This window comes from Microtus pennsylvanicus, chromosome 8, assembly GCF_037038515.1.
Source record: "Microtus pennsylvanicus isolate mMicPen1 chromosome 8, mMicPen1.hap1, whole genome shotgun sequence".
Lineage (NCBI taxonomy): Eukaryota > Metazoa > Chordata > Mammalia > Rodentia > Cricetidae > Microtus > Microtus pennsylvanicus.
In genome coordinates, this window is record NC_134586.1 from 32576686 (window position 1) to 32602503 (window position 25818).

General features: G+C 48.1%; 1 protein-coding gene across 5 annotated transcripts in view; it reads right to left on the bottom strand.

Moving 5' to 3' along the window:
• Positions 1-25818, bottom strand: part of Atg7 (autophagy related 7) — a 215459-nt gene that overhangs the window by 137579 nt on the left and 52062 nt on the right. For all 5 annotated transcript variants that reach the window (XM_075983126.1, XM_075983124.1, XM_075983122.1 and 2 more), the window contains 9 exons: positions 24720-24808; positions 22894-23015; positions 17846-17936; positions 15560-15704; positions 13705-13863; positions 10744-10938; positions 9533-9733; positions 7895-8010; positions 3987-4062 (listed from right to left, as the gene is read on the bottom strand). In XM_075983126.1, the coding sequence (XP_075839241.1) occupies positions 3987-4062; positions 7895-8010; positions 9533-9733; positions 10744-10938; positions 13705-13863; positions 15560-15704; positions 17846-17936; positions 22894-23015; positions 24720-24808 (1194 nt within the window). The remainder of the gene's footprint in view (positions 1-3986; positions 4063-7894; positions 8011-9532; positions 9734-10743; positions 10939-13704; positions 13864-15559; positions 15705-17845; positions 17937-22893; positions 23016-24719; positions 24809-25818) is intronic.

Consider the following 25818-nt stretch of genomic DNA (forward strand, 5'->3'; position numbering starts at 1 on the left):
CTGTGAGGGAGTCACCTAGGAGACACACCTGGGGCGTGTCTGTGAGGGAGTTTCCAGAGTGGTCTAACTGAAAGGGGAAGACCTGTCTTGAATGTGGGTAGCACATCCCACGGCCTGGGCTCCTAGAGTACCAGCATTCATCTCTTGTAGGAGTTACAGCTGAGGGAAAACACTGGAGGGACCAGAACTGTCAGACATGCAGGCTGTTCTTCTCCAATGACACCTTTTTACCCAGAAGGCTGGGGTGGATGTTGTCTAACTTGCAGACCCACTATTCTGGAGTTGGCCTTCACCTGAATCCCCCCAAATCCTGAGCATTTTTTAGGTTCTAATCCTGTGCTTTGTCTGCCAGTGAACAGAACCCATCCTTATGAAAGAGGCCCCATGTACTTTGCCTCCTCCATCAATAGAGTCTATCCTTCTGCTAATTATAAATCCTTCCTCCCTAGACCCTCACCCTGAGCACTGTTCAGCAGCCAGTAGAACTCATTCGTCTTGTGAGGCCACAGGTACTCTGCTCTAGACTTTGCAACACCCCCGTGATAGACTCTAGGAGTTTGGGCCCAGCACCAGCCCAGGTGGTGCTGACCTTCACCTCAAGCAGCTTGCGGGGACCCCAACAGTCTCTCTCTGCATCCTGACTGAGGATACAGTGAACATGTGGCCTCATGCTTCTGTTTCCTCACTGTCCTGAACTGTGCTCTAAGACACATCCTTCTCCTGCCCGGGGCAGAGGTTCTGCCATGAAGATGAGAAGGTGACTAAAGCAACAAGCTTCCCGTCTCTCGCTCTTTCCCGTGTGCGCGATGCACAGGTGTGCAGGCGTACATTCAGGTATGTGCAAGTGAGTGGGGACCTTGATCACGAAGGCAGTTTCTCACTTGAACCCAAGGCTCCATGGTAGGGCTGGTCTAGCTAGCCAAATGCTCTAAAAACCTCCTGTGTCTCCCCCCCCCCCCAGTGCAGGTGCTGGGGTTACAGATGGGCAGCCATGCTCACCCTGCACTTATGAGGATGCTAGGAATCTAAAACCTATCCACTGAGCCACCTACTTCCCATGCTCACTTTTGACCCTTACTATGTACCCTAGAGAGCCTAGGGGCAGATTTGTCTGCCCCACCTCTAACTGCTGGGACTACAAGCTGGATCATCATGCCTGGGTACCATTCTCTTCATAAAAGGTGCAGGTTGGTGGGAAGTGAAGGCATGGATAGTAATTCTTTGCTAAGAACTACAGTCTAAAAACTCCTGACTGAAGGGTACATACTGTAGGAATCCATTTTCAGAAAGTTCAAAATCTGACACTCTCTGTGTGTGTGTGTGTGTTCAATATTGAGGGCTTGGATCAAACATTTAATGATTTGGGTCATTATCTGTATGTATCTGTATGTAGTTTAAGCAATAATACAATACATTTTTTGAGGGAAAAAAAAATCACTCTCTTCAAAGACCAAGCAGCTTTACTAACTTGTGTGTTGGGTCAGAGCCTAAAAAAACAAATGAATGTTTAAAAAAAAAAAAGTCTGCCACCCAGAGCGCCTGTCTTCTCACATCAAGTGGGTTTTCACGGGTTCAGGTTCAGTGCCGGTTTCTTCAGCTGTAACATCTAGCTGACTTCAGTTGGGGACTAATCAAGTCTTTCAAAGTCCCCTGACAGTATCTGAACGGGGTCAATTTGCCTATGAACCCACACAGAGGGGCAGAGCAAGCCAGTGGCCTCCCAGGTCCCACCAGGGGACAGCAGAGAAGTCAAGGAATGTTCTCCATTACACAGTGGCGTTCAGGAGGTGTTGGGGGGGGGGCTTTCTAGGCATCTCACTCCACTGCAGCAGATTAATAAACACTCTCCCTGGGGCACCGAGAAAATGAGCCAGAGCCTTACAGGTCATTCTTTACAAGCAAAGCACACAAAGGGACCTAGCCAGCTCCCCTCCAACAGGAAACCGTTTGTCTCTAGAGGATGGAGAAGCAGGGAGAGGAGGGGAGGAGAAGAAGGGGAGGGAGGAGGGGGAAGAGGAGAAGGAGAGGAGGAAGGGAGGGAGGGAGAAGAAGGGTAGGAAAAGGAGCAGGGAAGGAGAGGGAGGAGGGAGGAAGGATGCTGAGTATACCGCCAGGCCCAGCTCTAGGGAGATGATACTCCCTAATCCAAACAGAGTTGCACAAATAGAGTGCCCTCCTCTTGGGAAAAAGGAAAAAAATTGTTTAAGTGGGGACCGAATAACTCTGATTAATTTTAAAGTTCTTTTTCCACTTTCCTTTTTAGAATGTAGCTAAAAATAAAAGCTTAAAATTTGAAATAAGTAAAACACACACACACACACACACACACACACACGGCTTTTTACCATATACGGTGGCCTTATTCTTCAGCCTTTGAAAAGGCCAAATGAAGAGATGGCCAACAACCAAAATAGCCCTTCAGACAACTGCAAAGGAAGGGAAAGCTGGAAGGCTTAGTGAATGGCAGGCAATTGCCAGGCTCGCTCGTCGGGAATGAATGCCCATCGAGGGATGAGTTGCCATAGCACTTGGGAAACACAGGCACATGCATCTGTCACAGCCACCCCTCTAGGGAGGGTGCTTTGCCCTCTGGCCTCAGCACTGAGAAAGCAACAGAGGCTGCAATTTAACTTAAAGGAAGGAGCCAGTGCAGGGGCATGACTGAAAATTTAATTAAGACCCTCGTCAGCATGAAATTGGTAAGAGAGATGAAGAGCAGGCTCCAGGGCAGGAAAGGAGGCAGGATGACCTGGAGAAGATGTGAATGAGAGCAGCCCAGGTCAGCCCGGAAGCCAGCAGGCTAGTGTGTGATGGGGGAGGGGCGACTACCATATTACCAGGTCCTGCTGGGAATGTATCTGTGGAAAAAGACTTCAGGTCATACAAATGCCACACTTGGGGGCGTTGAGCGGAAGCTACCTTTCCTGGGGTTCTATGGCCTCCAAAGTTGAGGCAGAGGTACTCGTGGACCCTGGCTAAAGCTTCTACTTTCCTGACATGAACAGGTTAAGATTAGGAAAGTAAGTTTAAGACATGAGGTGGTGCAGACAACAGAGAGCAGAGCCGGAGCTGAGGAGCCACGGCGCAGGCCCGGGCTCTGCCCACAGACGCTCTGGGAGAACACCAGTGGGCTTGGAGCTCAGCTTCACAGGCTCTCCATGGTGGCGGGCTAGCTCCGCCTTCTGCTGACTACTCAGTGGCAGAGCGCATGTTAGCTATGCATGAGGCCCTAGAGTTTCATCCCAGCACCAAACGAACAAATAAGTTTATCAGGCAGGATCCGCAGGACACCTCCCCGTTATGGAGTGGAAGGCATGGGACAGTAGAGAACAGCTCTTGAAATGTCACGCTGAAACTGCCCTCCCTTTCCCAAAGGTAGCGCGCAGACTATGAGATCCAGGACCCGCGAGCCTCAGCCCAGTGTCTTCCTTTTCAGCCTCAGGCATGAACCCTGCAAGTTGTGTTCTGAAAAGGTCCTGCTTCTGGGTGGCATGGCTTGTAGTCTGCCCATGCTTGCCCAGAAAGGCTTCCTGCCCAGGTAGGGTACTGGGCACTGAAGGCGAGCCAGCTACTCCACATCCGCTGGGTTGGCACCCGTCAGCCTGGCCTCTGTGCCCACCAGGGAGTTAGCTCAGTGTGATTTGTAGACAGAAAAACAAGGCCCCAAGAAGCTTCGAGACTGGGCCAGGGAAGGCCACACACAGCAGGGTTGAGACGGACCCACGCCTGCCTGATCCAAAGTTCATCCCTTCTTTTCGTCCTGCATGATGGAGTCTGGTCAGCAGCCTCACATCTAAGTTAGGCAGTGCCATGGGTTCATTTCCTCTCGGCAGTGTCCCCTGAACAGAACATTCTCCATGTCTTAAGGAATGCCCCTCTGAAACCTCAGCTGTCGGAGTTGTGTTGGTGGAAGGAGGAGGTGACCCCACCTTCCCCTCCATCAGAGGATTGGAGCAGGACCACAAGTTCATTTCCAAATCACTCACCTGGTGAGGCACAAGCCCCAGAGAGGTGGGAGGTTCGTTCATGCGGTCATCACTGCTGCTGGCGATGGCATAGCCCCTGCAAGAGGGAAGCAGGGGTGTCTCAGCTCATGTGTGCTCATGGCGAATACATGAGAGAACATCAGGGGCACTGGAAAGAGGTAGAACCAAATGCCCCTTTGCTGCGCTTCATAAACTAGCGGGGAAACTCATTCCATGGCAGGGAGGGAAAGGCAGTCTTTAAAACAATGGGCCCCATGGAGTAGGAAAGATGAGAGCAAGCTTGTCGCATCTCTAGCCAAGCAGCTTAACCATTAGCTGTGAAATGGAAGAGGCTGCATGATACAACAGGGACATGCGAGATAAATTTGCCAAATGCAAGACTTGCCTTCCTCCTTCCCTCCCTCCTTTCTTTCCTTCTTTCCCTCTCTTCCTCCTTTCTTCCCCTCCCTCTCTCCTTTGCTCTACTCCTCCTTTCTTTCCTTCCTTCTTTCCCTCTCTCCCTTCTATTCTTTCCTCCCCTCCCTCCCTCCTTTCTTTTCTTCCTCCCTTCTTCTTCCCCCTTCTCTCTTTCCTTCCTCCCTCCCTCTCCTCTACACTCCTTCCTTTCACAGGCTCTCACTACACTGTGAAGGCCGACCTTAAGGCCTTAACGCCCCCTTTAGGCTCATGCCCTCTTTATGCCTTGTCTACTAGCCACTGGAGCCCTCTGAGTCACGTGACAGAGTACTGCTGTGGCTTTCTGCATTGTCTTTCTTGGAATTTGATTCGGATGAAGTAAAGGTGTTTTCTAATTGCATCTTCTCCACCGCACTACAGTGGCACACCCAGCAGATTCCAGAGTCACAGCCTGGCTGCACTCACTAGCCGCCTGAGTCTTAGACACCAAGCCTAGCTTCGCCATCGGAACAGGACTAAGAAGCAAGGTGAGATGGCATGACCTTGTAATGCTGGCAATAGGCAGACTGAGAACCACCCTGAGTGGGAGGGGCAATATGGGTTCAAAGCAAACCCAGGATCCACAGTGAGACTGTCCAAATCACAACTACTACTTTCCCCTCGTAGGTTCAACAGGGGATTGGAGCAGTCGGCAGTTACAACTCTCTTGGGGCAGCGCCTTGCACAAACGTTTGAGAGTGAACTGCTATGTCTGAAGTTCAGCACAGGCACCTGTTTGCCCTCAGGCCAAAATCACAGCTTCAGTGGAGAATGAGAGCTGTGTGAGATGAGATCATATGGGGAGTCTAGACCTGAAATGTAACAGTGATACTAAAAACCTTGATGGTTTTAACCTTTGCCAGGCACACAGGCGGATGGGCCAACCAAAAATAACGGGCTGAAGCAAGAGAAGAGAGAGAGAACAAGAATACGGGGGACCAGACAGAGTACAGTCTGGAGTCTTTAGAAAGAGCACGGAGACAGGAGCATGGGAAAGTGTGGTGTTCTAGGGGACAGGGCAGAAAATTTACACTGCAGACAGAACTCACATGCTGGAGATGCCACAAGCTGCAGAAGCCTGAGCCAAAATGAGCTGTAGCAGGGAGACTGCCCCAAAGTCACTGGGGGAAGGCCACAGAGAGAGACAGATCACTCACAGGGGATGGTAAAAGGGAGGAGAGATGACTCACAGGCCCTGAGAGATAAGAACTGGCACTGGGTCACCATGGCAGAGGACCTGCCTAGCGTGTGTGAGGCCTAAATTCAATATCCAGAAATGATCGGGGGGAGGAAGAGGAGAAGGCGGGGGAAAAGAAGGAAGGGAGAAGAAGGTGAAAAAGGAGAGAGAGAGAAGATGCTAGTCTAAAATTCCATCAAAAGGAGAAACCTCCTTAATCACAAAGACAGTTTCAGACAAACAAATACTAAAAAGGTTAAGGTAATTCTACAGGCAGAAGAAAATGCCTTGGAGCCACAAGTTTGGAGATACAGGAAGAATTAAAACATGATAACAAAAACTAAATAAATACTAACTATGTAACAATATCTTCTAGGGCTTAAATATGTAAAGAATTTTCAAAACTAAATGTGAAGACACTGCTGGTCATCTAGCCAGCATTCGGCCTCCTCTTCCACCTCTTACAGCTTGACTCAGAGGTGCAACAGGCCCAGCTGACAAAGCTAGATTTTTTAGCACTCCTCCCTAGGGAAATCAAAGGATGCATTTTCTGGAAAGGGTCTTTAAGGGACAGCTCACATTTCTGCATCACCAAGGCAGCTGTTGGAAAAAAAAAAGGACTCAAGGAGACAGTGGCTTACCCATTGTCCAAGGCTGCCATGACAGTAAAGCACTGGCTGTGTCACTGTTAGGAGCACAGGAAACAGTGGTCTTGGGACTACTCAATACTCAACCAAAACAGCACATAGCGGTATCGAGGGTGCGTGAGCCTGATGGGCTCTGCAGAGTGGAGCTGCTGCACTTAGCAAAGTCCAAGCTAAGATCTGCAAGGGCATGCTGATGTCAAGACAGCCAACGGTCCTGGATTGAAAACTGCAACAAGTAGGTAAGAACTACACTCAGGACCAACAGGGAAAGGCACCAGGACTGCCCTGGGAAGACAGGGAAAGGCTGGCCTGTGCACTCATCCTTCCCAGGGTGTGCCTAGGAAATGAATGTGCCAGAGAAGCCAGGCTGGAACTGGGGACAGGCATGGGCTTTGTGGGGAGGGTAAGTTCTAGAGAAGCAGCAAGACAGGTGCTGAGGTTGAAGAGGAGATGGGACAAGCACACCAATCAGATCCCAATAGTAACAAATGTCTATTTGTGACGCTCGTCCCTGGCAGCAGGTGAAAGAGAAAGTGACTTCCCTCATGCTACCTGTGATCTTTCGTATGGATTCTGTCCATTCTCTAGCTAAAAGGTGTGGTGTTAAGTTACAGTCATCTGAAAAATGCTTCCTGGAGAACAGTAACAAAGGGGCCCTACTGCTCAGCTGCGCTATCACCAATGGTGGATTCTGGGAAGGAGGAAGGCACAGTATGGAGCTGCATACCCACTCCTGTATACCAAAACCCATGGTAACACAGCTGGCCCCAGGCAAACTCAGTGGGTCACAAAACAAAACAAAAAGCCGTGTATAAGAGAGAGAGATTTACAGGGTAGAAAAAAGGAGGCGGGCAATGGTGAAGGGAGAGCAGTCAGCACTATAATCATGCTATAAACATGTATGACATCATCCAAGAACAAATCTAATTAAAAAAAAACTCAGAAAATTGATGAAAGGAGTCCCTTTGTCTCCAGTCCGATGGCTTTTAGTTTGCTACTAAAGCAAAGGCTTATTTGCCTGTGAGCAGACACCGTCACACAGGTGTGATAACGGAGAGCAGGGCAGCATCTGTGTTCACAGGTGAGGGAGGCTGAGTGGCACAGGCTGAGCCTCTGGACCCACCCTGGACTGTGGACTTTGAACTTTATTTGACCAAGTCCCTGGACACAGAACTTGGTCACAGGCAGCTGATACAATTCCTAATGCCAGTGACACATTATACGGTATTCACATTATATACATAGTATATAGGGTATACACATTATATGGTATACACATTATATACATAGTATATACGGTATACACATAGTATATACAGTATACACATTATACAGTATATACAGTTACAATGTCCAGAGCTAAGAAAACCACAATAGACCAACAGAAGAGAAGTGTGAAAGATAGATGCCCTTACCAAAGTCTTCCTTATCAGTTGCCCGAAAATGCAAAATAATTCAAGAACGGCACAGGGCATACCCCAGAAACTACAGGCTGAGTACTTGGGTGAAAGAATTGGACTAGGTTGCTTTTCTCAGTCTTATTTTGAGGTCAGAAAAGCCAAGAGGCCGAAAGAGCCTGAGGGAGACAGTGCCCAGCGATTACTGACAAGCGCTTGGTTCAAACCCTCATCTCTGGGCTCCAGACTCACCCCTCAGGATGCTGCAGGACAGACACCATCAGCTCCACAGCCAGGGCACCTGCAATCACGGCCAGGCCTGGGCGGCTCACTGTGCATTGCTGGTCCAGCGTCCGGTCTCTGGTGGACTAAAGAGAAACAACCGCTGACATGTAGAGACTATTCTAGTCTAGGGAGCCCTAGGTGAACCTGAAACTCCACGGTAAAGATGAAAATTCTATAAGACTGGTGTGGCTGACAAAGGCCAGGCGGCCTCGCCCCATCATGTCTTGGGAGGGTCATAATAAAGCAGAGTATGCGATTAAATGAGGCAATATGCTGACAGGATGCGCACTGTTAAGAGACAGAGATGGAGACATTAACCATCAGCAGCATGGCCTCATGGTGGTTCTGCACCCAGTGCTCCTGTAGATGAGGGCCGAGTCACGGGGAGGAACAATCATGAGCAGCCGGTGACCCTGTCCTGCCATTGTCCCTGAGGTAATGGCTCAGAGTGAGAAGGAGCCACAATCTCTACCCTGCTGCCCTCTGTTCCCGCACATCCTTCATCACCTTGGCTGTAGTCTGAGGACTTAACTGCAAAACTGCAAGCATTTCATGACCTGGCTCCACGCACAAGCTGTCACTGGGTCAACCCCACAGAATTGAACCTTCTAAATGGGGGCAAATCCTAGCTTCATTTGATGCTACAAACATTTCATGGAATGAAAACACAAGGCTGTCCTGCTTGAGGCCTCAACCCCGCTTTGATGGTAATAAATAGTTCAAGCTGCACGTTCTAGCACTTGATGAAGATCATTAAGCCTCCTTCCTCACACAAGAGAAGATGACAGCTTTCCTCTGTGTGGGGGAAGGAAAAGTCAGTTGTTGCAGAGAGCAGACTGGGTTTTGTAATAGCAGCAGGGGAGACAGGGCAATTCAGAGAACATGTCTGCCTCGGACCCCTGAGGAATGACTGCTCCAGCAGACTCAATAGGCCTCCTAGCGAGCTCACTGTGTCTCACTCGGCCCAGCTGGAGAGGCTCCTGGCCGCCTCACATTCCACCTGCTCAACACTGAGCATCCCCAGGACAGGTGAGCTTCCTCACCTTGACTGTCAGATTAAATACATGAGGAATGGTTGACCGTTCAATTTCAGACAAACAACAAATACATTTTTTAAATTCTTTGCAGCTCTTGAATACTGTAAGAGGCATACTTTACATACTTAAAAAGCCAAACCAAATCAAAAGGACACTTGCTGTTTACCTGAAAAGCAAAGTTTCCTGACAGTGTGACCGGCCTGTGCCCTGCCCTGTTCTACAGTCACAGGGAACAAGAGGCCTTCTGAATCACCGAGGAGACAGCAGAAGGGCTGGACCAGCACCTGGGGCTTTAGTCTCTCGTATGTGGAGCTCTTTCTCTAAGGAACCGGGCCATGCAAAAGCTTCTTTACTCGGCTTCTGTCACATGGCTGTGGCCACATTCATGCAGTGATTGTGGCTCGGCCATTCAGGAAAGGGCGCCAATCATGCCTCATGGTGGGATGATGCCACCCACCCCAACTAGAGAATGCTCTTTATTAGACAATCTTTAATTAGCCCTGGGGAGATCCTGCCCCAGCACGTGGATGTTGAGCAGAGCTGTCTGTAACCATGGAACTCAACTTACATCTCCTGGAGCTACCACGTCATTGCAGAAATAGCAGCCAAGCTTGTATCCAGGGATGTTAGCAAAAAGTGAGGAGCCCAGGTCAGCAGGTGCCACAAGGTGGCTTGGGCACAGGTCCCCAGCTCCCTGCTGCTTGGGTTTCTTCAAGCCGTGTCTCATGACAACAAAGGTGTCAAATCCCAAGGCAGCGTTGATGACCAGCTGTTCACATAGAAGGAATAAAAGGGCATCAGGACAGACAGACTACAAGTCAAGGCTAAGCTCATATGCGCCTTCCTTTAAACTGCTCTCTTTTTCATGTGAGTGTAACTAGACTTCTATAGCCAACTGAAACCTGCAAGAGACCTGATGCTAATACAAACCATCTCATTTAAAAACCCCCTACAAGCACTGCCTTTTATAGACAAGGATACAGAAGGTCGGAGTTCCACCTCTGCCCCAAGGTCATGCAGTGCCAGGAGAGAGGCGTGGAGAGCAGCTGGTGGGTGCCTGCACCCCTCTGCCCTTTCCTCTTAGTTCTCGGAAAGTTTTACTGAGACGCGATTTGTAAACCACGACATGCCTACCATGTGGGCTTTTAAGAGAAGCTTTCTTCATTTATATTGTAAGAACTCCTCTTGATTATGATTTTTAGTCATTCTCCATAATTTTTGGTCACATACAAAGTTTGAAATAATCAAGAAATGGCACGCTGGAGAAAAAATAAAACCACCCCTGACAGAGTTCTGGGGCTTCCAGAAACTGCTGGGGCACTGCCTCTTGCATCTCCTCTCCCTTCCTTTCTCCTTTGTCTCATACACAACAGACAGAAGGTGGCAACGACTGACAGACAGATGAGGGGTGGACTGTGGTAGAGGCAGACATGCATGCTTTTATACAGAGCTGTAACATTTAAGATTCATATACTCCTATCTTATAATATGGCATTTTCTTATTACCATTCTTTGAAAATCTCTCTGAGAGCGACTGCATACTTAGTAAAGCATCCTACAGCACAAGCCCTTGACCTTCATATGTACCAACAGTTAGCACCTGCAAGGATTGCTAAGAAAATAGTAAAACACACTCATAAGGCCACAGAGGTCACCCTCCTTCCTGGGGGAGGGCAGGCTATGATTACAAGGCCACAGAGGTCACCCTCCCTCCTGGGGGAGGGCAGGCTTTGGTCGCTTCTCTCTCGGGTGGCTCACTAAGCTCTAGACACACTCCACCTTCCGCTTGCTGGCTGCAATGACAGCAGGAAGCCACCGGCTCTCTCTGGTGTCCATTAGCAGGAAGATGACATCATGGCTCTCGATGAGCTGCTCCAGCTGCTCCACATCTCTGCGGGCCTGCTCCAGCGTGACGTCAGAGAAATTCACAGGATGTCCTGGCATGGGGATGCTCATGTTGAACCCGCGGGCATTCTAGGGAGGCAATGGTCATACTTACATCACTTACAACCAGGAATCTTCGGGGCCCAGTGCTACTGCTCTTTCACATATCTGGGCCTGTGCTCTCCACCTTCTCCACTTCCTTGAGCCATTTGTAAGTGTCTGTGTGTATACATATTCATGTGTCTGTCTGTGTATATTTGTGTGTGTGTGTGTGTGTGTGTGTGTGTGTGTGTGTGCTGAGAATAAAGCTCAGAGCCACAGGTGTAACACAGCCAGGGATGTTCACTTTCCACAGAAAGCAAAGTGTGCCAGGATCACAACCTGTATCTCAATCTTCTGCATCCCACTGGCCACAGGCAAGTATGATAACATTGGCTTTCCCAGAGTTGTCAAAACACTAACTGGAAAGATGATCGCAGCGGGTGGGCAGCAAGTCAGCAAAAGCTCAGGAACTGTGGCAGAGTTTAGATTCAAACAGCGTCTGCATGGGCCCATGGTTGATCCGCAGTCCTCTCCAGGGACAGACAGACAGTGCTCCCAGGTGGCATGCCTGTCCAACCCAGGGGAGAAGGGCAGATCTGTGTCACCTTCCACAGAACTTGGCAGGCTTCGCAGTGGGGAGACAGAGCCTGGGCATGGCACTGTGACTCGCTTGAGCAATGGGAAGAGGAGGTGGTGTGCTGTGCTGAGGCCAACACGAGACTCTCTAGCCTTGTATTCTCCCTCAGAACCGCAGGACCAGGAGACCATGGCTCCTCAAGCCTCCATTTTGAAACAATCACATATGGAACGGACTGGAAGCTGAGTCCAGCCTTGCCTATCAGTTAACACAGCCAGCCTGGGCACCTGTGGTGTAGACTTACAGCTGGATGCCACTATGCCACCCTGTGCCAGCAGACACCTAACTAATGTCTCAAGGGTGGGGCTATGTCTAGCCAACGCATAGCTGGGAGCGCAGTGGCTACTCAGTCAATGCTACGGAATTCCACTCAAAACTGATCCTCTTGTGGGCACTTGTGAAATAAAGCCATCAATAACAGGAGGCTTTGGGAACAGACAAATCAATATTGAGAGGCTACAGGAGGAAACTTCTAGAAGGCAGGTATTGCATGGCTGGGGCTGAGGGTGCCACTTCTACCACTTTAAGTACAAGCAGAAGCCTCAAAGGTTGCTAATGTGTCTCCTGTTGGGTAAAAGGATCATGCATTCTACAGGTATACTCTTTTGACTTAAAACACATCTCAAAACTTACTTTTTCATTCAAGTGAGTTGAGGGTGCTGGCTAGATTTTGTCAGTATGAACCTCAACTGAATTGCCTCCACCAAGCGAGCCTGTTAGCAGTCACTAGGCCATTTTCTTGGTTGATGACTGATGCTGGAGGCCCATCAGCTGTGGGTCCTGCTACCCAGGGGAGGAGGCTCTAGGGTGTATAAGAAAGCAGGCTAAGTAAGCCATGGAGAGCGTCCCTCCATGATTCCTGCTTCTGCCCCTGCTTGAGTTCCTGACTTGTCCCAGTGATGGACTGTGATCAGGATGTGTGAGCCACATAAACCCTTTCTTTCCCAGATGGCTTTGGTCAGTGTTCTGTTATAGCAAAAGAAAACAAACTAGAGCCGGGCATGCTGGAGCACTCAGGAGGCAGAGTCAGGTGGATCTCTGAGTTCAAGGCCAGCCTGGTCTACAGAGTGAGTTCCAGAACAGCCAAGGCTACATACAGAAATCCTGTCTCAACCCTGCCCCCAAAACAACAAAAACAAAACAAAACAACAACAACAACAAAAAGAGAACGCAAAGTAGGAGAGTGAGTGACTAGTCTTTCATCGGGTATTTCTAAAGTCGTATAAACAGTGTGACTCAAAAATAGCAGGAGACACAGCAAAGAAGTCAGCCTCCAAGCAGTCTTTCTTCTACACAGACCTAAGGCCTAAGGCCAGCACAGTGTCATGAGTGGTGCTAAGCAGCTAGCATGTGGTCTTACCAGACTAAACTAATACCCTACATCTTCACCACCAGAAATCCCTTGACAGGCAGGCAGGGTGAAAACAGAGCTCCAAAAGACACTTCTTCACTTCTTCCTTTATTTCTACTGCATGAGAAGCACTTACTAGCTGTGCAGAGCTGGGATGGCAGCCAGGGCTTCATGCTTGCTGGGCAAACACTTTGCCACTGGGCTACAGTTCAACTCCAGTTGTATTTTAGTTTTCTTTGTTTTGTTTTGCATGTACGTGCATGTATGTTGACATGGGTGTGGGACTACTATGTTTAAGTATGGATGCGTGTGCATGCAAGTGCACAGCCACCATGGTGTGTATATAGAAGTCAGAGGACAACCTCAGATGGCCGTCCTCGCCTTCCACCTCACTTGACCAGTGTCTTTTGGTTGTGGTTTGTTGCTGCACGTGTTAAGATTAGCTGGCTGTCCAGTTTCTGGGGACTCTCCTGTCTCTGCCTCCTTTCCACCATGGGAGCACCAGAATTACACACACATACTTCTATGCCTGGCTTTATGTGTGTTTTGAGGATTCAAACACAAGTCTTCATGCTTACATAAAATATTACATGCTTTATCCAATGATCCCTCTCCTCAGCATCTTTGTAGAGTTTTTATAAAGCCATCACTGAGGTGAGGCAGTCATATGATGCCTGTCTGGTAGGAAATAACACATGTCTGAGCCTCAGTCACTAATACTACAGAGCCTCATTCCCCAGGATCCCCAGGAATTCAACATTTAAGAGTTTACAGGAAGAATAACATGACTGTCTACACCCCCCTCCCCAACAAATCATCAACGTACCACTCCGGGAAATATTTTCTGGAGCCGTTCTGCTGCAGCCAGGGCCTTGGGCTTGCCACCCCCAAGACAATCTTCAAATTCATACAGAGGCTGCCTCACAGGGTTGGAGTAGGAGATCTTGGCATTGTCCACAAATGTGACATGTCTGACGCCCCAGCCCTGCAAGGAAAGAGGATACATGGTACACTCCTGAGCAGCATGTCCCAGTACACATTTCTAGAAGTCTCTAGGAATGGTTTTGCTTCTAAGCAGTTGGGGACCTTAAAATACAGGAAACGGCAGAAAGTGAATTGTGCAAATTCAGTTTTTGATCATTAGAATGCCAGCTTCATTTGAAAAGACAGAATAATTACATGCCTGAGCCTAGATTCCCACAGTCACTAGATCAGGAACATCAGAGCAGTCCTCACTCACTGCGTCATTTCTGACAGTGCCACCAGGGCGACATGGCCAGTGAGTGCTAGAACTCAACTGTGTAGTTTCAGGGTTAGTGAGCACCCAGGGGTTTCTGGCTTCTCTTATGAGTAACTAAGAATAAATATCAACTCCTCTGGAAACTGATTTTAGATCTCAGGTGACTCCCGAAAATGACCAGCAAGTTGTCTCCATGTGAAACAATGAAGAGAATCCTCAGAGTATTTCTCCACGCTGGAGAAACCCTGCTCCCAACCCACCTCACAAGACGAGTCTGTGTTTCCTTGATGCCATGGGCATTTTCATAGATAAGAACATTTCTGGAAAGCTTGTTATTAAAAATTTCTTTATTTTATGTCTAGTATTCATGTGTGTAAGTACAGACATGCAATGCCCAAGGAGGCCAGAAGAGGGCACTGGGTCTCCCGGAGCTGGAGTTACATGCTGTTGTGAGATGTATTGTGGGTGCTGGGAACTGAACACAGGTTCTAAGAGTAGCCAGTGGTCCTAACCTCTGAGCCATCTCTACAGTCCCCATATTTCCTCAGTTTTATGGAATCACATAGTTTTAAAGTTGGACTAATGAGTTACAAAAAAACTTTTTATAGTCTATGAGCCAGTTTTTATAAATATAAATGGACAGAGAAGTGGCAAGACCAGTGAATGGCCTCGATTTCCTTCAGTTAGGACAACTCCTGGCCTTGGTTTGGTAACATCCTCATGTATGAAATGAAATCTGACTATCTGTGGGAAGGGGACTAACTGGGACTGGAGAGGCATTCTGTTTCTGTCTCACAATGACTACAGATTGCTCTAAGGATTACAGAAATGATGAGCACAGCAAAAAGGGTTGGGAGGGAGCCACAAGGGGATCTAGGAGATGGGAGACAATCATGCTAGAGAACAAGAGGCACAGCTGGACAGCTGCCACGAGGCCCCCAAACTCACCATCAGTGTCCTAGCCATGTTACACTCCAAGGTGCCAGCCCCCAGCAGCATGAGGTCCCCAAATGATGTGGGAAGGTCATTTGTCAATCTGTTGTTTCATTGGTTAATCAATAAAGAAAACTGCTTGGTCTGATAGGTCAGAAAATTAGGTAGGTAGAGTAGACAGAACAGAATTCTGGGAAGAAGGGAATTGAGCCAGATGCCATGCCTCTCCTCTCTGAGACAGATGCAGTGAAGGTCCGGCCCAAGATGGATGCAGGTCAGACATGCTGAATCTTTCCCGGTAAGACACCACTTTGTGGTGCTACACACATATTAGAAATGGGTTAAGCAAAATATGAGAATTAGCTAAGAAAAGGCTAGATATAATGGGCCAGGCAGTGTTTATATGAATACAGTTTGTGTGTTGTTATTTCGGGGCATAAGCTAGCCAGGCAGCCGGGAGCCAGGTGGCAGGAACACAGCCCGCAGCTCCTTCTACACCCAAACTCACCATCAGTGTTCTTGCCACATTACACCCCAAGGTGCCGGCCCCCAGCAGCAGGCACTTGACGGACACGACCTTGTCCAAGTCCAAGGTGGGGACCAATCGCCAGCACATCAGCTTGAGATTCAGATCCACGGATGACTCAGCCAGCCTGGAAAACAAGGGATTGGTGTGCCGGTGAGTCACTGGAAAGAAAAAAAAGAAAGAAAAAGGGAAGGACAAGACAGCTCCTAGGTATGGTAGAGGAAAAAGTTTATTGCAGACAAAACAGAGAGCATTGGCAGAGGCAGGGACATCTGGGAAAGTCCAGAGTGGACATGACCAGACTGAGCTGGGCCGGGTGAGAGAGAGGGGGAGCGGGACAAGAGCTGCTAACCAAGAGCTGCTTGGGCCAAGAGACTGGCATACATGAGGTGGTGAGGGTGAGAGAAAGATGCCCCCCCATGGCAGATAAGAGAGCTGACACTTTCCCTTACCTGCTGCAGCACTTAGGAAGGCAGGCCCTGTACCTCACTATTGATGGGTGCAGGTGAATAGTCCTGAGAGCTTGGGAGATCTGGCCCCACTCCTCATCTGCTATATGGTATCATGGGCCAGGGAAAGATTCCCTCCTCTCTCTACCTCCATTGCCTGTGTCAAGTAGAAAAGCTGGCCCTGCCCCCTCACCAGCTGCAACACCCAGGTGAGTGGTCCCTGCACCTCAACTGGGAAACACTGTAGAGCTGGCCTTGTTCGTGTAGGTGTGGGAGAGCAAACCCTGGAGGCAGGAAAGCAGGAAAACTGGTCCCATGCCTGCAAGGGGTGAACTAGCCAGGGCATTGCTGGAGATCTCACACAGGTGGTGAGGACAGGGAGAGCCAGCAGGCTGACCTATCCTGCAACTTCCCAGGCCCAGAATGAGGAGTTGGTACACTCCAACATCCTCCCCATCTATGATCTGCTGGAGAACATGAAGGGGCTGGTCCTGTCGACCCAAAACTGCAGAATCTCCATGCCACAGGGCAACAACAGGATGTCAAAGAGGCCCAATGAGGACCCAGTATTGATAGTGTAGCAGAAACCAGAGGCCTCGAACCAGACCAATGATTCTCTGCAATGAACACTTGCAAGTAAAGATACATGGATTAAAGGGTAAACTGTGTGACTCACTGTGAGATTTTTCTTTCTTTTTTTCTTTTATTTTACTTTGGGGGGAAGGTGCAAGGGCAGAAAGCTCTCAGGCCTATTCACCTGCACCCATCAAGGAACGAAGGAACAGGGAGATGAAGGGGATCAAGATGCATGAAGTGGAAGACACAAAGAATAAACCAAAAGAAAGTTTTTAAAAAATGGAGAGACTGGAATAGCCAAAGTGGCTGGATTATATAGAAGGGCAGCCCAGCCCCTTGGATGGAGAGTTCAGGGTAGAGAGTGGGATATGCCAGCCATAGGCCTTAACAGATAGGGACTGAGGGATGCTGGGCGAACCTGGTGGCCAGGTCTGCTTTGATATGCTAATGGACACTTTCAGCCACTTGACCCACTCTTGAGATCTACACATTCACATGTGCTCCAGTCTAACTTCTAACAGACAGACATGATCTGTAGGAGGAAGTGAGATGGAAATAATTAGGCAACCAGAATCAGAGTAAAAATAAGATGAAGCTCGTGGGTAACAGGGAAGAGAAAGGTTACCGCACGGAAAGCATGCCACTGTCCTCTATGATGGCTAGGGTGGGCTAAAGTTCCTGTAATGGCTCCCCACGGCAGGGTGAGAGGGGAAGCCAGAGCAGTCCTGAGATGCTGTGTGGGTTTAAAAGAATGGCTCTTCCAAGTACTGGAAACTCTCCCAGATCTAAAGGGTAGGTAGATGCTCAGCCTTGGAAGTGATGTGGCTTCCCCACAAATGCAATGTCCCTTATAAGATCCTCCAGGGATGGCAAGTGGGACAGAGGTCTACAGCAATGAACCAAGGACTAGAAAAGGATGCAGAGGCAGGTGGATCTCTGTGAGTTCCAGGGCTGCCAGCGCTGGAACTAAACAATAACAGCCAACAGCGAGATCCAGGTGTCTGAGTGCCTGCACTGTAAACAAGAGTGGAGAAGCCATGCATGCCTCGGGATGCCCTTCACACTAATCCTCAAGACAACGTAGACCAGCAGTGGCTGGCTCACTATCAGTACCAGCATCCCTGAACCACACCGCCTAGCATCAGTCACACACCCACTGGAGACGAAGGAGCCCAGCCATGTCCCACACAGCAGAACATCAGCCACACACCCACTGGAGACAAGGGTAGCCAGTCATGTCTACCTTTTGGGGTCCATGCATCCGCTGAGGTTCACCATCCTTGGTCCCATGCCTCCTTTCTGGTTCTTCTCCCAGCCAACTGCTTTCGGACAATCTTAAGGTAAATAAGACATAAAGTTTACTAAAAGGGGGGATAAGAACAAACCTGAACTCGTGTCTTCATGCCTCTGTGGCAAGCAGTCTGCAGACTGAGCCCTCTCACCCCAGCTGTCCTCTTCTTCCCCCAGCATGTCCTTTTCCCTCTCCTTTTCACTTTGCTGCCCTCTTTTTTTAAAAAAAATTATTTTTATTATATGTGTATGAGTGTTTTGCCTATGTTAGCATATGTATACAGTACTTTCATAGGCCGGAAGAGGGCATCAGAGCCCCTAAAACTGGAGTTAGACAGTTTTGAGCCACTATATGGGTGCTGGGAACTGGACCTCTGCAAGAGCAGCGAGTGCTCTTAACTGCTGAGCCATCTCTCCAATCCTACTGTCTTCTTTTAACTCCTTTTACAGGAGCTCCTGATCCCTACATCCAACCCCAGAATTTCCAGTTTATCTTATTCTGGGCTACAGAGACTGAGGTGGTGGTTCCACACATGTAGATCTGTCACATCCTGCAGTCACCAAAAACCCCTCAGGGTCACAAGACCTCCCACAATGCCTGCTGTTATTGTGGGACCTCTGTCCTCTCCTTTTCTCAAAGACTTGCTTCTAGTCAGAATAAAGCTTCAGCTCCTGAACAGAGAACTCGGCCTTAGGTTATGTTTCAGTATCACCTCCAAAGTCTGCTTTAAGGCTCTGTAGTGGGGGCTGGGCTTGGCCTGGGGCTGAGTCTGGGGCTGAGGCTAAGGCTAGGGCTGGGGCTGAGGCTGAGGCTAGGGCTGGGGCTGGGGCTGAGGCTAGGGCTGGGGCTGAGGCTGAGGCTAGGGCTGGGGCCGAGGCTAGGGCTGGGGCTGAGGCTAGGGCTGGGGCTGAGGCTGAGGCTAGGGCTGGGGCTGAGGCTAGGGCTGAGGCTGAGGCTAGGGCTGGGGCTGAGGCTGAGGCTAGGGCTGGGGCTGAGGCTGAGGCTAAGGCTGGGGCTGGGTTGGGGCTGAGGCTAAGGCTGGGGCTGGGTTGGGGCTGAGGCTAGGACTGGGGCTGAGGCTGGGGCTACAGCTTGGTAGTAGAGCAATACTCAGTGTGAGAAAACTGCAATAATGCAGCTGGGTCCCATTATCAGTTACATACACACTCACTATACACTTACATACACACACATGCACACCCAACTGACATGCTAAAACACATGCACAGACTTTAACACAAGATACACAGTACACTCACATACACACATGCACATTCACACTCAAACTCCTTCACACCCAAACACTTACCTATACTAAGACATCCACAAGTATACACTGACAAAAGTCACTCTGATAGTGTACATATTATGTATACACATAGACACATGTGCTCACTCAAATATATATTTACTCTCATACTTACCCACACAATCACAAATACCCTGACATATAGGTATACACACATACATTCACCTACATACACTTACAAAGATTAAACCAACACACACATGCAATACTCAAAGATACAGTCTAATACATGCCAACTCACATTCATATTAATGCATGTATCCTACTAACAGAGAAATGTGCACTTAGTCACATATGCACTCACAAGCTTGCATACCAAGTCACATACATACGCTCACACTCTCTCAGACTGAGACAGACCTCCCCCCAACACATATCCATGTCAACTCATACAGATATATAGGCTCACAAATGCATGCTCACATACAGTCATATTCACATATATTCACACATGGTGTACATTCACACACACACATAAACACACACATCCATGCAAATAGACTTAAAGGCCCTTAGATTTGCACACATAGGCATACAAATTTTCAAACTCACACACATTCATATGTACATGTCTTTACATGCTCACAGACAAGTACCAACTCATACATCCCTGTTGTGGAATATTAGTTGAAGATGTGTTGCATTTGTTTAGGCTGTGGAATATTTGTTTATTGATGCATTCTTTTACATTTCATTTGTTTAACTCTGAAGTTAAACACCTGATTGGTCTAAGAAAGAGCTGAACAGCCAATAGCGAGGCAGGAGAAGGGACAGGTGAGGCAAAGAGAATAAATAGGAGGAGACATCTGGGAAGAGAGATCATGGAGCGAAAGGAGAAGGGGAGAAGGACATCAGGGGCAGCCACCCAGCTACACACAAAGCCACAGAGTAAGAAAGGTATATAGAATAGAGAAAGATTAAAAACCCAGAGGCAAAAGGTAAACAGGATAATTTAAGAAAACTAGAAACAGGCCAAGCTAAGGCTGAGCATTTATAAGTAATAATAAGTCTGTGTGAGTATTTGGAAGCTGAGTGGTAGGTACCCAATCACCAAAAGGTAAAAACAAAACAAAACACAACTACACACCCTCCACATGTGTGCATGCCCATAAACACTCCAAACCACACATATAAAATACTCATATACACAGACACATGTGTGCATACACAGTCATATAAACCCTCATGAACACACATGCTTGCATACCCACACATACACACATTAACACTCACATGCTCACTTTTAAAAACATACTCAAGCACACTCACCAAACACACATACCTCATGCACACACTCTCGAACTCATCACATGCACATGCACATGCTCACACTAATGCTCAGATGAAGGCGTCAGGACTCCTTCACTAGGGACAAAAAGCTTCGGAGCTCCTCACTCAGTTTCTACTGTGAATTCATTATTCTAAAGTATTCTTACTTTATATTTTAAAAATGCTTTCAGATATCACCACCATGACACAAGTCACGGTCTCCCCTTTACACAAATGACACCTAAGACAGCTGGATGTTACCAATTAAAATATCTACATAGACAAGCCTCCCCTTCCCATCTATCTATCTATCTATCTATCTATCTATCTATCTATCTATCTATCTATCTATCTGCAGGAATTCATGTTGCCTTGAACTCATGTTGTCTTAAACTCATGGCTAACCTTGAACTCATGATTTTCCTGCCTCCACTTCCCTTGTTCTGGGTTTACAGGTATGTGCTACCATGCTTGGTTAGCTACAGCCATTACTAAGAAAATTAGATGCATTGTAAACTTATTAATAATGAAAAGTACTACATATAAAGATTAACAATCTACACATCTGCTTCTATAAGTTATCCTCATAACACACAGTCCAAGTGAAGGAAGAACATGCTGGGAATGAGAGGGTGATTGCTCACAGCTGGGAACCAGGCAGAGCACAGGAGCAGGAGAAGCTGGGATTGCGACCATCCCAACAGTGGCCACACCTGCTTTGGCCAGTGTCCAGTGCAGCTTTCTGCCTACTACGGAGGCTTTGTCACTTCTCACATCACTGCTGTTCCAGCTGTGGGATGCCTTAGAGAGCCAAGCGTCACTTGATGATGTGGGAGTTCTGGCAAATGACAGGCAGCTGACTGGCCCGCTCTGGAAACACCAGAGTGTACTTACACAAATTAAGTGGTCATGAGATCCCTAGGCAACAGACTCTTAAGGGACCACCGTGCTATGTGGTATGATGTTGTTATGCCACACATGGCTACACTGAAGAGTGTGGCTATGGAAACGCCTTGGGCTCACATCATGATGCTAAGTAAGTCTTCACAACGTTTATTATAGAGCTTTATTTGCGGCTAAGTGGAAACACTTAATTTACATGTAAAACAGAAGGAAAGCTCCCCTTCTAAGACGAGTAACCACTCTTCAACATGGAGTATGAAGAAGATGGAGGTGGAGGGGTCTTTATCAGTTGGAAATGAACAGCAGGCTTGGGACTGAAAAGCATGAGCCACACCAGAGAGGGGAGCAAAGTGGCTCAGTGCAGACATAGGAAGACAGTTGTCCTCACGGAATAAAATTAGGAGCATAGGAAAGGGGTCTGGTGGCTACATCTTCTTGGCTTCACTTTTTATTGACTCTCCACATAACTCTTATCTTTGAGTTGCAACTTTATAAAGGGAACTTAGTGCATAATAAGGGAGCATGCCATGGAAGCTATTTCAAGATGCACCAGAAGAGGGCGCCAAGACACGCTAATCAGAAAGCCTCGGCTTCCTCCCTGAACCATGCAGAGGATTCTCTGTTCACGTCTCCTGTTGTATTTAAAATCTCCAGGCTGCAGTACAGAGTCAACAAGAAACAGGGCAATCTTGAGTCCTTCTGACTTGAGCACTGTGGAAGAGATGAGGCATCCGACCCCCATGCACACACTAAGGCACACCCGCGCACTGAAGAAAACTGTGCGGTCTGCATGGAGCTGCTCTGTAGACGCACATCACATGGATGTAGAGGATTCATCGGGAAAGAACCATGTACAGAGATAGTGTGAAGGTAAGCTTAAAAGAGCCCGAGTGGGCAGCGCCAGGCTGGACGCCAACTACTCGGCTTTCTCACGGGACACACACTTCACACTCAGTACTCGTGATGCGGGCATTTCCCTAACCACTCACACTTGGAGATGAATTCTATCATAAATGTATACACACTGCATGTGTGTACATACACTTTGTATAAATTCGCTCACAGACACATCTAGCACTGTTTGTAAAATGCCTCCCAGACTGTTTCCTGGTCTATAAAACATGGACAAACACTAACGCCTGCTGTGCAGGGTGAGAGAAGATATTAGAAGGAGGAGAAATGTGTATCTGTACTCTGTATGGAGAACGGGGTCACACACACCTTCCAGTACTCAATGAATAAACACATTAATCAATCAACAACATCACCCTTCCTCAAGGAAGAGGCATGAATGAAGATTTCATGTTGATCAAAAACTAAACAAATAAAAATAAAGTTGGAGAAACACCTCCCAGCCTGGAGAACTCCGCGGGAGAAGCCGCCAGAGGCCCGAGCCTCTGTTGCAGGTGGAGCTCACACTGCCTGCGAGGTGGGAGCTGCACCTTCTCGCCTGCCATTGTTGGACGCTGGGTCTCTCAACACTCGTCATTACACACACGGGTGAAGACTTGCCAATTACCTGGGCTAAACGCCATTTCTGGAAGTTTCACCTCGAAGATGATGCTGTGTGCCACTCCTCTCGCCCCCTGCATGGTGCGGTCTCGAAAGCAGAGGACTTCAACGGACTGGAAACTGCTGCTCCTGTTGCCCGCACCGGATATGTGTTTGTTTCATTTGATTAAGAAAGGGGAAGAAAAAGAGCTGGCGTAAGTCTTTCCAGGCCACTTGTGGAGAATTCAGAGCATACAATCACTCCTGCCTGACCTCCTTAACCTCGGAGAGATTTTGAGCACATCCGTGCAGGCACCCTCTGTCTGTGCATTTAGAGTCTGGCCGCCAATTAAGCTGGGATTTTTCCCCCAGGTGAACTTTCCCATAGCAATCACACAGCAGACAGATAATTCTGACAAAGGAAGCTTTTAAATCAGGGTGGGGATGCTCCCAAGACTTTAACATGGGACTTCTAAGGTCCTTTGCCAGCAGACAGGAGACCCACTCACAGCAAACGTGCCGGGACTGGCTGAGTGCACGCATAACAAGTCTCTCTAGGGTTCATCAATATTTGTCTATCTTCATATTTTGGAGTAAACATTTTTACTTAAGTAAAGCAAGCACAAAGAAAATCACACACTCCCTCTAATCTTGATACCTATCTGGACCATCCCCTCCTAGGTTCCCACAATGGCTTTGCCTGTTTTGACTTACATAAATGGAATCATGACAATGTATCCTTTCAGGCTAGCTACTTCACTCAACATTGTGTTTGAAAAACCATTTGTAGCTAGTTGTGGTGGTGCACTCCTTTAATTCTAGCACTCAGGAGGCAAAGACAGGCAGATCTGTGAGTTCCAGGTCAACCAGAGCCACACAGTAAGACTCTGTCTTTTTTAAAAAAAGGCACAAATGTGGTGCATATACATACATGGGCAAAACACTCAATACACATGAAATAAAAATAAGCCTAAAAAAAAGAAAGAAAAGCCATGCATGAAAATACGCTTAGCTACGACACCTGCTATAATGAGCCTCCTACACCTCTGTCATCATTTGGAATGGAAGGGCATGAGGCTGGGGCCAGTAATCTCAGTGCTTCTATATACTGTGTGTGTGTGTGTGTGTGTGTGTGTGTGTGTGTGTGTGTGTGTGTGTGTGTGTTTGCATCCAGCCTGTACCACAGTGAACAATAAGCTCAGAATGCTGTGTGTGTGTGTGTGTGTGTGTGTGTGTGTGTGTGTGTGTGCATGTGTGTGCTGCTTGCATCCAGCCTGTACTACTGTGGACCACACGCTCAGAAAGCCATCACAGAGCCATGGGTGTCACAGCATCTTTTGTGAATTCTGCTGCCTCCCATTTCAACTATTCCTGGCATGGTCACTTTCCTTAGGTGATTTTGGTGGGGCTGGGGCCGCTGACCTCTTACAGGTTTATTTCCTGATACCTGATTATGCTGAGTGTCTTAATCAAGTGTAAGTGGGCTCTTCCCAATACTCCTTTCTATTATTTTAGGATTAGAGAATTTTTTAAAGATGGGAGATGGAAGCAATAGGAAATTCCTGTCTAAAAGCAGGAAGGGGGGCTGGAGAATGCCGGTGTCTTTGCCTCTGGCTATGACCTCACCATGGTCTAAGTGTCTTCAGTGTAGTGCAGGCTGGTGCCAGGGCTGGGACTCCCTAGCAGACATGCTTAAGAGAACTAGGGGTAGAAACTGGACCACAATTTAATTATTTTCTAGTTTCCATGCCAGGAATGAAATCAACGCACTTCAGGAAAGATGCTGACATGAGCAGAGCCGCTGTGGGAAACACACAGATGAAGACACACAGACATGGACACACATGTAAATACCATCTATGGGCTGCCAGGACCAAAAAATTCCTCAAAGGCCATCCAGGGTACTGGGCTAGGTTACAGGGATCGTATACACCAACTGTTATCTGTGAACAGAAAATACTTGCTGAGAGCCACACCGGGTCAGTCTGACAGTACCACACACGGCTAACCCTCCACAGAAAGTAGACACTTGGCGGAAGGCTAAGGGAAGAAAGCCTTGGAATCTCACCCTGGATGAGAGGACTCTGACAGGCAAGAACTGGAATAGTTCCCCTGTGCTCCCTGGCCTGGCATGTGGCACGGCAGAAAGCAAGAACCAGAGAGTTTAGAAAGAAAAACTGGAAGGAAAGAAGGAGAGAGGGAGGGGAGGAGGAGAGACAGAAGCTAGAGGGCAGAGGACAGTCTGCCTTCAGGACTTACAGAGGAGCGCCTCTTAGGGAAATCAAGCTGTCAGAATGGCTCAACTGTGTGTGCTGAAGACAGAAAACTGGAACAAGGACTGTGCCCTGAGTCTGCAGTCGGTTCAAGTTAAAAAGCTAGATGCCTGCATAGTGGGAACACATACTCCTCCCACTCCTCTCTACTGCTCCCTTAACTCTGACTTTCAGCTGGATAATTCTAGTCAAACCACAGGCCGCCAGTGAGGGCTTTATTTGGGGAGGCACAGAGCTGCCTCCTCCCACGAGCCATCACACACTGTAGGTGAGATGTATTTTTTTCTGTCTCCTCTCTGTCAAAAGGTCCCTGGCTCCCCAGATCAATCTGTCTGTCTGTCTATCCTTCCTTCTTTCTTTCCTTCCTTCATTTTTTCATTTTTCTTTTTATCTTTTCTTCTTTTTCCCAAACAGGGTTTCTCTGTGTAGCCCTGGCTGTCCTGGTCTACTCTGTAGACCAGGCTGGCCTCAAACTCAGAGAACTGCCTGCCTCTGCCCCCTCCTGAATTAAAGGTGTGTGCCACCATACCCACCCAGATATTGATTTCTAAAAACCATTCTCCAATAACATGTCAGGGCACTTTGGACACATGGCTGATTTTAGGGCTGGGACAGAGAAAACACAAGATGTGCCTGGACCATCTTATAGTACCAATAAAAAAAAAAAAGAATGAGGCCAC